We start from the raw sequence: 13,797 nt of genomic DNA on the forward strand, positions 1-13,797 counted from the left end.
GGTGTAACCTTTAGCTAAGCATTCAAAGAGCTGCTGAAAGAACACTAATTACTCTGAGGCATATAAAGAATTTAAAGAGGCAACGACTGAAAAATATGCCATCCCTATAAACTGTGAAGCTCTGTGTATTAGTGTTTTTTTTTTGTTTGTTTTTTTGTTTTTGCTGTTGTTTAACACCTTTCAGAGAAACAATAGCACACTAATTTAAACAATAATCATGAGCCTGTTCTTAGTCTTATCAGTTCAGATAGCTTCTCTGCTCGGTGTTGCACATCAGAAATAGTCCTCAGGTCACATGCTTCTTCACTTGGGATGTGTCATCTAACACCATTCCTGAAAGCTCTTTAAAACTCCAAGAAAACAAATCAGGATCCCTGTTGGCTGAAGTACTAACAGGTTGTTTATTATTGTTTCTAATAAATATGGTATTATTTGATGTCTCAGTTTGTTGGCTTAAGTGCCTTTTTCTTCTCTTTCCTGGTTCACTGTTGCAAGCATTAAACATTTCTCTCAACAGCTGCAAACCTATTTTGTTTTATTTCATTTGGTAAGACTTTACAGTTCAATTTCCCACAGTCCATGATGGCTCTGATGTTCATCCACAGTAGAAAAAAAATATGTTTTGTTAGATTTCAGAATCCCCAAATGGTCAAAGTTGGAAAGGCCCTCTGGAGGCCCTCTGGTCCAACCCCTGCTCAGCAGGGGCACCCAGAGCAACACGGCCCAAGACTACATCCAGGTGGCTTTCGAAGACCTCCAAAATTGGAGGCTGCAAGGCCTCTCTGGGCAACCAGTGCCAGCGCTCCGTCACCTGCACAGCATGGAAGTGCTGCCTGGTGTTTGGTTGGGACCTCCTGTGTTCCAGCTGGTGCCTGGTGCAGTCTGTCCTGGCGCTGGGCACCACTGGAAAGAGCCTCAGTCCTCTTTGCACCCTCCCTTCTGGTGTTCATACATGTTGACAAGATCCCCTTCAGCCTCCCCTGCCCCAGGCTGAACAGTCACGGCTCTCAGCCATTCCCCATAGGAGGGATGTTCCAGTCCCTTGGACAGTTTTGTAGCCCTCTGCTGGACTCTTTCCAGTACGTCCAGGTCTGTCTTGTACTGGGAGCCCAGAACCAGACACAGCGCTCCAGGTGCTGCGGTGTCACTGAGCAGTGGGGCAGGATCACCTCTCCTGACCCGCTGGTGATGCTTTGCCTAACGCAGCCCACGACGCTATGAACCTTCCTGCTGCAAGGGCACCTTGCTGGCTCACGTTCAGCTTAGCACCCACCAGGACCCCCAGGTCCCTTCCTGCAGAGCAGCTTCCCAGCTGGGTGGCCCTCAGCCTGCCCTGGTGCCTGGGGTTGTTCCTCTCTAGGTGCAGGACTCTGTACTTCTTGTTGATTTTCATGAGATTCTTGTCAGCCCACCTCTACAGTCTGTCAGAGTCCCTCTGGATGGCAGCTTGGCCCTCTGGTGAATCAGCTAGGACTTTCCCAGGACTTCTTTGTGAGATACTGAAAGAACACTGGAAATGGTGGGTTTTGTGGGAAACACAGGAGATAATTCTTTTGATAAATTGAGAAAAACTACTGGGAATGAATCACCAGTTTTTGTGAAGGATGGTGAGAAACACCAAGCTCTAGAATAATTTTTTTTTTCCTTTCTTGTGAGATTGCTGTGGTTGTGGCAAATAAAGGTGTTTTTAAAAGCTCCAATTTTGAAATGCAGTCAGGCTACTTCATAAATTGCAGTGTCTGTCTCTTCAGCCAGCTTATTTAGGGCAGAAGGAGGGCTGTAGCACAGGAGACTTACCCAGGTTTCTAAGCAGAACAACATACATACATATATATCTGTGAGAGTGTGTGTGCATATTTGTTTTGACATATAGATTAAAATAAAAATAGCAGAAATTTTTCAAGATAAATGCTATACAAAATAGTCTAAGAATGCAGTCTTGATGATGTTTTAATAGCTCATAAAAATGTCTTCCTAGCTTTCATATTTAAACGTCCAATTTATTGTATTCACTATATAAAACTATAAAATGGAAGCATGGCAGATGTGTAGATGAAGGTATTTAAACACGCCTACATTTAATCAGAACAAGGTTGACTTCATCTAGTGTCCTGTCTACCATGGTGGCCAAACATAGAAGCCTAGAGAAGGTTTAGTGAAGTGCAGAAAGCCAGGAGACATGCACATTTCCCCTGTATGTTCCCAGCATCCAGCACCTTTCGTTACTGAGCCAGACAGGGTGCAATTTTTATCCAGTAGTCTTCATTTAACTACTTCTCTGTCAATATATCTAGTCTTTGATGTGTGTTTTGAGGTGTATGCTCAGTTACAGAGAACAAGCTGGTAGCAGCTGTGTGTCCTTGAGCACACAAGTCTTTGTACAACTATTTAGTTTGCAATATGTTCATGGCTGCTGAAGAGTCCATGGTATAGATGTAATCTAAAGTATCAATCTGCTGCTATGTGTGCAGTAAGAGTTAATTTTTAACTCCGCCTTTAGAAAAAAAATAAGAGGCAATATTTTTTTTTTTATTATTTTTTAAGTAGTGAGGACTTCCGTTGTCTTTTTATGGCAATTTAATCTGATTCCCGAGGCTATTATAAGCCCTCAATATCGAAGAACCCATTACTTCTTTCCAGGTATACTTGAGCTTTTACATGGAAGCTTGATGGCCTCCTACTCATGGAGATAAAATGATACTTGAATAAATGGTATTTAAACAAACAAACTGTGTTCCTATATCAGAAAAGTTGCATCCTGGATTGGATAAAGCATGAAGAGATGTCTTTTACTCAATCCTAGCTGGTTACGTTGTAAAAAGAAATTGCAACACACAGAGTTTAAGGCAAAAGTAGAAAAGAGTGTTTTCTTTATGAAACTAAGGACAAATTCATTTTTTTAATCATCTGTGGCTGTTGTTCATGTATCAGCAGTTGTACAGGAAAATAAAAATAAAAATAACCAGAACAAAACACAGTAAAAATTAAACTCTAAATCTGTCCCTTTCAGGGCTTTTTAACCTCTTGAATTTTATTTTTCTTTAAGAGAACAATCATTTTCTTGTGGCCCTGGAATGCAGACAAGTCCTCTTGGACAATATGAAGAATTCTTATGAAAACATTTCTCCCCTTTAAAGAAGGGGAAAGCATTCATATATAAATGTATGGAAGAGTTAAATATACAGGTTACTAGAAGCAAGTGATATGAAATTCTGAGGCATATGATGAGATGACTGCCAGGGAAATTAGTCTTCCCTGGAAACCTGAAAATGTGCTTTGAAACCATTTGTGCCTGTGGAGCTAGTTGAGTGGGAAGTCTTGAGACAGTATGTTTTTTTCCTACGCACAGGTGGTGAGAGGAAAACATTGAATTTTTAGTTTGTATATTATTAGGCCCTTTAGAGGATTAAATAACAAGATCAAAAAAATACCTAACAAGGCCAAAAGTAACATGGTGGTTTGGAAATTCAGATCTCTTCAGTAGTCTCTTGTAGATTATGGAGTGGTTCTTTTTCACTGCAATGTTGAGGCAAATTTAAACATGTTACCATGTCAGTCTGTGTTGCAGGGGATTTTCATGGAAAAATACACAATCTGGAAAAAAACACAACACAAACCTAACTGCCAATAGTACTATTTTAAGTCATGTTAAAGGTTTTTGTTAACAGATGCAAATCTAGATCAAATATGTTTTCTTCAGTGTTTTAAAAAACATCTGCTGATTTGGCAAACTAGCTTTGGTATACTGTGTGCCAGAAGTCAGGAAGTTGGAAAACGAGTATTTAGGAGAATGTCTCGTTCTTATGTTGCCCATCTGTGGTGGATTTAGGGGGTATGGTTTGTCAATGAATTGAGAATTATTCGTAGTTAATGGGGAGACTGATCCAAGTTTCCCTTTCCACAAGGAGAAGTAAGAGGGGGAAGATCCTGAGTACAAAAATAATTTGCTATAAATTTGCTATTTTTCTCCATATATGAAGGAGGGGGATAAAAAGAGGACTTAGTTTTGTATCATCCATGGTAGTGAAATAAAAATATAATTGATCTGCTTCTGATTAACTGGGTCTGTAGCTTTATTATAATACATCATTATATATATTAAATTTATCCTAAATGTAGCTATTCTATCTAAAGTTCTTTAGACAAGTGTTTAGTGTTTCTTTCTCAAATATATTGTCTATCATATGGAAGATATTAAATAGTATCCATCTTTGCAGAATAAAGTTATCTCCGTGTATAGGAGAGGAAGTGAACAACATAGAATTTCAGTGCAGTTAAAGTGTAAGTAAGGTCTTGAATGAAAAACGAGCGTGTGTGGTTGAAATTCTGAAATGAGTTTTATACTAATTTCTTCCTGGTTCAAAGACATTTTCATAATGCAGAAAAAACAATGTATTAGTAATTTTTCCCCCCCTAAATGTGTATTGCATGTAAAGGCTTATTTTTGTGAAGTGATGCACTTTGGTAGTCATAGTATATCAACCAAAAGTGACTGGACAGACAGCATTAAGTTTGCAGCCCAGGGTGGTATGGGAAAAAGGGAAAAAGCAAAGCATATTTGTGTGCTACCTTTTTAGTTTCAGGATATTCTGGGGACTCCTGCTATGGAGATAGTTCAGAACCATGTGAGCTTTGGTAACCTTCCGAGACAGCATTATGAAAAAACCTGCTGTTTACAGCCTTTGTAGTATTCCACATCTGGCAATTTTACCCTGCCTTGGCACATGTAGGTTTATGGAAATTAGTGTCAGTCCTGTCTTCAGGAAGCAGCACTCTTGGTTTTCCCTCCCCGCCCCCCCCCCCCCCCCCCCCCCCCCCAAGAAAAAACATTTAGCAATCTGTCTTACTCCTCAAACTCTTTTACACTGAGTAAGGGACATAGCAGACCTGGAGGTATTTTACCCTAAAAATTTAACCTCTTCACAATGATCGGAGGATGAGTGCTTAGAGGACTCCTGGTGACTTGGTTAACTTTCCTAGCTGTGCCAGCACATCTGTACAAGGAATTAAAAAAATAAAAATTAAACCACTGAGACTGTTACCTTGCATTCTCCGCTGTGCATCAGATTTAACTATTTATCAGGCAAGTTACTGTTGTTGAAGAAAGTGGGGAGACATCTTTCACTTAAAAGTATCAAGAGGCATAAAATAGCATTCATTCTTATCTGAACTTTTAAAAATTTGATTTTCAGCTTTCAGATAAAAATAAAATAAAATTTTTCAATTTTGAAAGTGCTTTCAAAAAATGAATTTTAGAAATGCTAAACCTGCCTTAACCTTCTAATTGGATCAAAGCAGCATGCAGATGAAATGGAAAGAGAGACAACTCTAAGTATAGCATGCACATAAGCACAGATGTTAGTTTATTTTTTATAATGTTAGTTTATTTTTTAAGATGGTAAATATTATAAAAAGTTTACATTTCAATGCTGCTGCTTTTTCCACATGTGGACACTTGCTCTGTAAAAGAACCGTTTATCTTAATAGTGAGTAAACGTATTTTATTGCTACAAAAATGTATGTAGTTAAGTACCCACTTCATTAAAAAAGAAGCACTGAATATATTGCTGATACTGTATTTTATTCTGAATCTAATTATGTTGTAAGCGTTATCACAACTAGTTAGTACATTTTTCTTTAAAAATCATTAGAAAAGCTTTTAACTTCCTTCTGTCAGATTTTCAAATTTTTAGTTCGACCGACATTTTTGCACTAATCGTTACATGAACTGTTCAAATATTTTGTTTCCCTTCCAAAAATCCTCCAAACAGCCCTCAACTGAAGATTCAGCTTCCGTTTTCCATTTTTAAATGTAAGAAAACAGACCAGTGCACTTGGAGCTTACAAACCTGCAAATGACCATAACTAAAGGAAACTTCAAAAATTTGAGAGTGTAGAATTGCAGGAAAGCACTTTGTAAAGTGAAGATGGAGATGTGAACCTGCCTGCTAAGTAGCAAGTAGATAAATTGTCTAGCAAGTTGCTTCAACCAAAAATAAAGAAATCCAGTGGAGAACATTTTCAGAATCTTGTAATAAATAAATAAATAAAATAATAATAAATAAAAAAATAAAAATAAATGTAAGATTTTTAGATAAGATATTTCCTTGATAAGAACAGATGTTTCTCTAGTAAGGGAGCTTTTCTATTTAAACAAAATGGAGAGAGTAAAGAAAGTCTATGCAAATGTATTAAAATATGAGTTTTATTAAATCTACAGAAACTCTAGTAATGATGTTACATTTTTGACAGTTTTATATTTTGAGTTGTACTTCTTGAGAAAGGTAGCTCTTCCATAGATCTCAAAGATTACATATTTTTGCCTTTAGCAAGAGGTAGGCAGAAAGCCATGAATTCTGTAATGCTTATGTATGAGGAGAAACACTTTGCAAGGAATTTTAGGAGGTTTTGTGCTACAGCAGTTGTCAAAGTCTTCCTTATGAGAGGGCAAGGAAAGCAACTGAAAATTAACATGTAGCAGGTTTCAGAAGCTTTGAGATGAAAACTAGATGAAAATATATTTGCAATAGTTGCTCCTTAGTCTTGAAATGATTGATTTAGGATAGGCTTCCACTAAATAAGCCGGAGGTTCCTAAGCTGCTTGGCAAATACTGTTGTACTGAGTACCACCTTCTGCACAGCGGCCAACAGTTGTGCAGAGTTGCGACTCCAGCTCTGAGCAGGAAGGTGTTTCAGCTGCTCGCTTGCCTGATCAGGCATCTCATGGAAACCCGAGCTCCTTGGGTGATCTGAAACCCGCTGGGTCAGGGTATTCTGTAAGAGTTTTGGAAAGATGAAAGCAACAATGGCTGAGTCAGCACTGTGCAGCAAATTGATTCGTCTTAAAGACTGCTTACATTGTGAATAATGAAAGATCTGTTTTCAATATCAAAGGCATGAAAAAATCCTGAATTTAGGCATATTTTATAAATATATGAATACAGCTTGTGACTGAAACTATTTTAAGTTTTCCATTTAAACTCAGCATTTACAAACATTTTTCTGTACTCTTTGGGGCAGTTGTGGCATGTATTCCTGAGCTCCGAAAATATTTTTGTTTCCATGTTCAGCTGGTAGGACAGCTGAAGCAGAGGACAGAGTGGAAGAGCAAACAAAAGTTGTTCTTTTTATGGTGGAGCTGCTTTCAGGCAGGTCCTAATTGCTGCTTTTCCAAAATTTGAGACCAGAGTGAATAGATTATCTCAGGGAGCAATGTACATAGTTGAAGTTGCTTTCATATTCATGCAAACTCAGCCTGTATGTTTGCCTCTGTGCCCTCTATGCTTGTAAGGATGCAGAATGGGAAGGATGCACAGAGAGCTGTAGTTCCACTTGCTGTGCAGCGAAAGGTCCGTTTGGTGTGGTGCTCTCTGGAGATTAAAAAATAAAAATAAAAAAATCTCATGTTTCACACAAGCTGAGATATTCAGCTGTAAACTTCTTCCTTTGGGGGCATCACCTATATGGCTTGTACAGGTCTTATGTTTGTTAGTGATTTTCTTTTTCTGTGCTTTTAAGGAACTGAAACATTTTTTTATTTTTATTTTTTGCAAGTCTGTGCTTAAAATCCTCCTACATAAGAAGAGGCAGAACTTGATTTAGAGGCAGTGCCACTGCTGTCTCTAGCAGTAATAGTTTGAGTAGCAGAAGCTTGGGAATAGTGGTTTTAGTAGTTGCAAAGAAAAACATGACCACATGTCTAGAGTATGAACACCAGAGCAAACCCCCATCTGCAGCAGGGCTGAAACAGCAGCATGCTAGGATTTCAGCTCTGGACCCCATTGCAGTGAAGGCTTCTGCCAACAGTGGATGTGACTTGCAGTTTTCTGTAAAGCTAGAAATGCCAATATTTCTGAGTGAAATCTTTTCCAGTGGAGACAAAGGATGGTTCTAGTTTTCCCTCCTGCTCCATAAGTGATGCTGGCCCTGGTGTTAAGAAAGGATTGTGCTATGTTGGGGAGGAAATCAGTGTAACTCCAAGTGGTGAGCGAGACCCCAATTATACTTACAATTGCCTTAATCCAGCCTAAACAAAGAGAGGGAGATTTGTGCACATTTGCTGTATTGAGCTGCGCCAAAATAATCATTGCTCTCTGGGGAGGTAGAGATCAGGCAAAATTCCTTATTTCAGCCGTGCTATGTGATCCAGAACTGAGGTTGATTACCTACATACTTCTGCCTGTTGACCTGCAATCCCTGTGTGACCTTTCTGGTATGCCATTTGGGCATGTCCTCCAGCTGTTTTGGTGATCCTGATTAACCACCACTCTGTAGGTTGTGCTGGCTAGCTGGTGAATTTTTGCCACATAGAGTTCTGAATGATGAATACTTTCTTCTTTTGGCTCAGTCCAGACAATAATTTTAGATTCTCTTCCTTATTCAACTGCCAAATTTTCCTTGTCAATCTTCCAGGCCCCCACCTTCCTGCCCCTTTTTTAAAAAAAATAAAAAATGAAAAGTTATGTTTGTGGTAGAAATTGGCCAGTGAATTTAAAAATGCTTGAAATTTAGGAAAATGGGGTAGAAGAAACAGACAAATAAATACTGACTTCTATTACATAAATACTACTTCTGTGAGAAACTATGTTGCAAAAAGAACTTTGCTCTCAATTGAGTTTTTGGATCTAGTGGTTAGAATTAAAGATTACCAGCTAATTATCTTTTCTCTTGCTGTGCTCTGCAAATGTCAAAAGTCCACAAGTGTGATAGGTTTGTTTGTTTGTTTGTTTGTTTGTTTGTTTGTTTTGGTAAAACGGTATCCATGATCTGTAAGTCAACTATGGCACAAAAGTGGGATGGGGGTGATGGTTGTTATCACGTAAAATAGGAAATAGCAGGATAAAGAACCTAGCCACATGATGCTTCTGAAGGAAAGTGGGATAAGGCTGCAAGAGGCTAGATAACTCCCAAGTAATCTGTCTTATCTTCCTCTTCTGTAACCTTCAGAATCCATATGTAGAGGAAGCCATAGAAAAGCCCTAAAGGAAAGTGAGATTTAGAACAGAATGTGGATCTTAATTTGTCATGCTCATTGATCAGATCCTCACGGAGGGTGGGCGTAGCTAGCAAATTGATTATTATTAATCCAACAGTAAGTGCATGTTTTAAGTGTGCAGGAAGGATGTAGCTGAGGAAAAATGAGTGTCTGAAGCTCGTTGTATAGGCAGTTAATAAATGCTACTTTCTGTCACTTGACAGAGAAGAGCAGTGTCAGTTTTTTTCCTATCTTCTGTATTGGTACTGAAAACTTTATATATATTTTCATACTTTATATGTATTTCATACTGTGAATAATGGCTGCTGCCATTTATCCATACTGAAGTGCTGAGTGACTTTGGTAAAGACCATACCAATCCAGTCTCTAAAAAATAAGCAAAATTAAATTCGTGGGCTGGCTCATTGTTAGCTTTCTCTTATTGGTTTAGTTTTTGTTGTTACTTTGTTGTTAAAACTGCTGTGGCCTCTTGCCTAAGGCATAGTCAATCAAGACTACTGTAGAGTCCTCTCATGTACAAAAGCATACTGATATGACATGTCTGTATTTGGATAGCTAATATTTTATTTGGCTGTTCTTTTGACAGTAAGTTTACAATGACTTTCTCCTCTCTAGAAGACGTGCTGTGTTTTGTTTCCTAGGCAGTTATCAGAGATCTGAGACTTCTGTGCTTCAGTAAGTTCTTGACATAGGCAGTGGAAACATCAATATTAAAAACGTGAATTTTAACTTGTTGGATGAGAGCAATCTTTCATCTAAGGAACAAGGCAAAGCCTTGTGTGCCCAACTTTCAGAATACCTGAATTTATAGAATCTCTGTGATTCAAACAAGAAAACTAATGGCATAGAGTGGTCTGAAATGCAGTGTTGATTACTGTAGACAGGATTCATTTTAAAAAGACAATGTTGTATCATTAGCAAACAAATGGTCTTCATGTGCCTTTTAGATGATGGAAGACCATTTTACATGTATATAAATAATCCTTAACTTTATCTAGACAGGCCTTTTGCTAGATTTTTGTGCATCTGCAATGGTTTAGGATTGTGTGTCAGGTTAGATGTTTGGTCAAAAAGGCTTCTTGATACAAATAGAATTAAGATCATAAGTACTTAAATTCCTTGAAAAAGTGTTTCTTATAATACAAAGATTATAGGACACCTATAGGTAAAATACATCTCTGGTCATTCCATGGTTCTTTTCTAATCTTTCTTTAAAACTACCTTTGGTCCTGAAAATATCACTGTGTTCCAGAAATGGAGCTTCATTACATTACAATTATTTAGTTTTGGTTTTTGAAGAGTGATAAGTGAATTCAGTCAGTAGCCACTGTCTTCTGTGTTGACCCCACTTTCAGCTACACCAAAATTCGCATAGCTAAAGCTATGTATTTGTTTTGCATAAAGCTATGTATTTTTTGTTTTGTATTTGTAAGTGTACATGTATACACATATATGCACACAGAGTAGTAAACCAGAAGTGTCAGAAATCTTGCTATATATTTCAGTTTATGGTTCAATTCCTCCTGGCCACCTCCAGAGGAAGGACTTTAAGAAGTTTTTAAGGTTTTAAAAGAACATTAAGAAGTTTTTTTATTAAAAAAACTTCTGTTTTTTAACATTGAGCTGAATAACCTATTTCTCAGAAGGGTCCATGATACTGAAATAAGTTTTTAAACACCTGCATTAAGTGTGTGGTTTCGCTTGCTTTTTCGTGCCTTCCCCCACTCAATATCAGAGTACAACACCTGGTATAAGTCAAAAGTAAATTTAAGCCACTGGTATGACAAACAGGTTCCTGTCAAGAAAGACCTAAAAATCTGCTTTGACAGCACTAGACTTTCTGCTTAAATTGAATTTATGGAAAAGGAGGCATAGTGGCATAGAGAGCAGCCACAGAGTACAGTTCCCTTTTAGTGGTCTCATTCTTCAGATTCACTGGCCTCTCCAGGCACATGATGAAGCATTTTAGAAGCACACACAATTACAAACATTTAAAGGACAAATAGCTAATATGTGTTACCTGAAATAGCAGGTTATCGATGCTAATTTTATTCTAGTAGCATATGGATTTTTCTTGAAAAAAATACTGTATTCTTAATCCAAGTTGGAAAATCGCAGTATTAATGTTTATTTTGCATATGAGTTTATTTAAAAATTTAATGTTTATTTAAAATTATTTATATTAAAATTTTTCAGCCAAACTTAAAATAGCAAAGTTTCTTTAAAATAAAAAGACCTGTACTTGTACAGCTCTTTTGTTAGGGAAACATTATGAAAGCAAATGCAGTTGTGATACAATAGTAGATTTTGTTTGTTTTTTATGGTATAGTGATGATAGAGGTGAAAGGCTTGGGTGGCAGAATCATTCAGTACTAATTTCTTACTGACATGGTGTATGCGTATTTTCTGTTTTCATGACCTGTTTTGTCAGCTTCTGACAAATAAAAATTTTGGCAGATATATTGATCACAATTTCATTCTCTGGCATATCTGGAGATAATCCTTATCTTAATTTTCATATAAATGTCTGCAGCATTTTTTTCCTTCTGTGCAAATAATTTGAAGCTATTCTGGGAGATCTGTTTTGAACCATGAATACTGTATTTTAATGTTTTAAGCCTTGCCACTTAAGCTGTATGTACAAGCCATGCATTTAACCAGCAAATTCTGTTGGCAACTTTGTTCAACCATGTTTATGAATGCCTTAGTGACTGGGGGCCTGATCTCAGGTACATTACAAAGTATAATTTCTGTAATATTTGGTAATGATCAGTGAGAATTGTTAGTGGACTTTCTCTCATGTTGTTTCATGAACTGGCTGCTAAGTTGCTATATGAAATGCTCTAGGAATAGAACAGTAATGCGATTAATATTGCAGAAGTGTATTTCTTTTATAAAGACTTCGTCTGAAACACCAGAGAATCAGTCCACTGGTTTCTAAATGGATTAAGTTTTTACATGTAGCAGTTTTATGTTCATCATTTTTATGTCTGTATTGGAGTCTAATAATTTCCCCTCCCTCTCGCTGTATTTTGCAGGCATACAGGAGTTTCCAGAAAATATAAAAAACTGCAAAGTCTTGACTGTTGTTGAAGCGAGTGTAAATCCAATTTCAAAGTAAGTTTGTAACTTTTATGATACTTAAGATTTTATGCAAACAGTGCTGACTCTCAAACATGCTCCATTCAAATTTTTGCTAACCAACCCTTGTAATTGGAGGCAAGGAACAGAGGGTACCTGAGGTATTTTCATTAGGCTCATTGTGTTGAGATAGAGTATTGCTGTGTTAGTCACGTATTTTGCCAAGTTAATGGGCTGTGTGAGGTATCCTGCATTATTTCATGTGGCTTTGTTAGCTTTTTTTTGGTCCATTACTTCTCTGTGAAGGTAGAGAAATGTGTTAAGAGTTTTGTTTCTTAATAACTAATTAATTTTACTCCAAATCCGCTACCATGGTTTTTCAAACAACCTGTGTGAATTGATTTACTTGTCACCTTCTATAGTAACAAAATTAACTTGACAAAGTAGCACTGCCACAGATAAAAACCTCATGTAAGGTAAGTCTGCTGCGGAGGAAAAAAGGCATTGCATGGGTTTTAATTTATCTTATCACCTCTAATGAATGCTTCTTCCACAGTAGCTGTCAGGAGTAGCTGTCAGGAGCTGTTTGTAGTTTTTACTGCCTATAGATATTGTCCTCAATACTTAAAAATAATTTTGAAACGAACCTTGTATTGAACAAGTATCTAGCGCAGTCCTGTAGAAATTCCTTTGCCACCTATTAATGCTGTTGGTATGTAGGATTTCAGTACTATACTGTTGTTTAAGAAAGGATAACTTAATGCCCTGAATATAATTGAAGGCACTGTGGTATTTTATTTCTTTGTAGGCTTCCAGATGGATTTTCCCAACTGTTAAACCTAACACAGCTGTACCTGAATGATGCTTTTCTTGAGTTTTTGCCAGCCAATTTTGGCAGGTAAGTTGAATTTGAAACTTAGTATCTACATTTAATTTTAAATTTATGCAGAGAAGTTTCTGCTTCTACTCAAAGTGTGAACGGGAGGAGAGGAGGAAGTGTACATTACCTATTCATTTATACCATTTTATTTAAAGAAAAAAATACCTTTATCACTGGTGCTTTATTTGGGGTTTAGGCAGGACAAATAATGCTTATGATAAGCAAAGAAACAAACATGTTTATGCAGTTGCTTCTTGTACAACGTAAATCCGATAATTACAGGTTAAGCAATTAATGGAATTTGTAATTCTACATGTCTGCTCTTGGTTGCACAGATTTCTTCATGCATATAATTTTTGAGTGTCATCTTATCAATATTTATAGTTTATTCAGGTACACTGACTAAGCAAAACTGTTCCATATAATAGCTTAAATGTGAGACACATACCAAACCCCTATCACTTCAAAATGGAGTAAGTCTTGGGAACAGAAGTGAAAGGGTGATATTGCTAGAAGAAAGACTCCTAGATGAGAATTGTCTGTTCTGTCATCCTTACCATGCTGATCAGCAATTTCTGCTTTTTCTCTACTCTTCACTTTTTATGTTATCTTATGCTGTCTTTGTCACTCTGCTGCCCTATCTCACATCCAGCAAACCTCTCTTTCAGGAAATATGGCTATTAGTTAACAAGGCATATTGCTGTGTATTTGCCTTAGACTATGTAGTTCTAGTTCAGGTCAGCACAGGCTGCAAAAGATTACAAAAGCCTCCAAATAGAGTGCTGCAGAAGTTTGGCAGATCAGGAGATGTGCAGTGAAAGATGAGCACAGGTGCAGTCCT

At 37.3% G+C, this 13,797-nt stretch overlaps 1 protein-coding gene across 6 annotated transcripts in view; it reads left to right on the plus strand.

The window, feature by feature from the left end:
- Window positions 1-13,797, plus strand: part of ERBIN (erbb2 interacting protein) — a 120,942-nt gene that overhangs the window by 57,578 nt on the left and 49,567 nt on the right. For all 6 annotated transcript variants that reach the window (XM_082783568.1, XM_082783572.1, XM_082783570.1 and 3 more), the window contains 2 exons: window positions 12,034-12,112; window positions 12,885-12,974. In XM_082783568.1, coding sequence (XP_082639694.1) covers window positions 12,034-12,112; window positions 12,885-12,974 — 169 coding nt within the window. The remainder of the gene's footprint in view (window positions 1-12,033; window positions 12,113-12,884; window positions 12,975-13,797) is intronic.

The sequence above is a fragment of the Aythya marila genome (genome assembly GCF_965140915.1).
Source record: "Aythya marila genome assembly, chromosome: Z".
NCBI lineage: Eukaryota > Metazoa > Chordata > Aves > Anseriformes > Anatidae > Aythya > Aythya marila.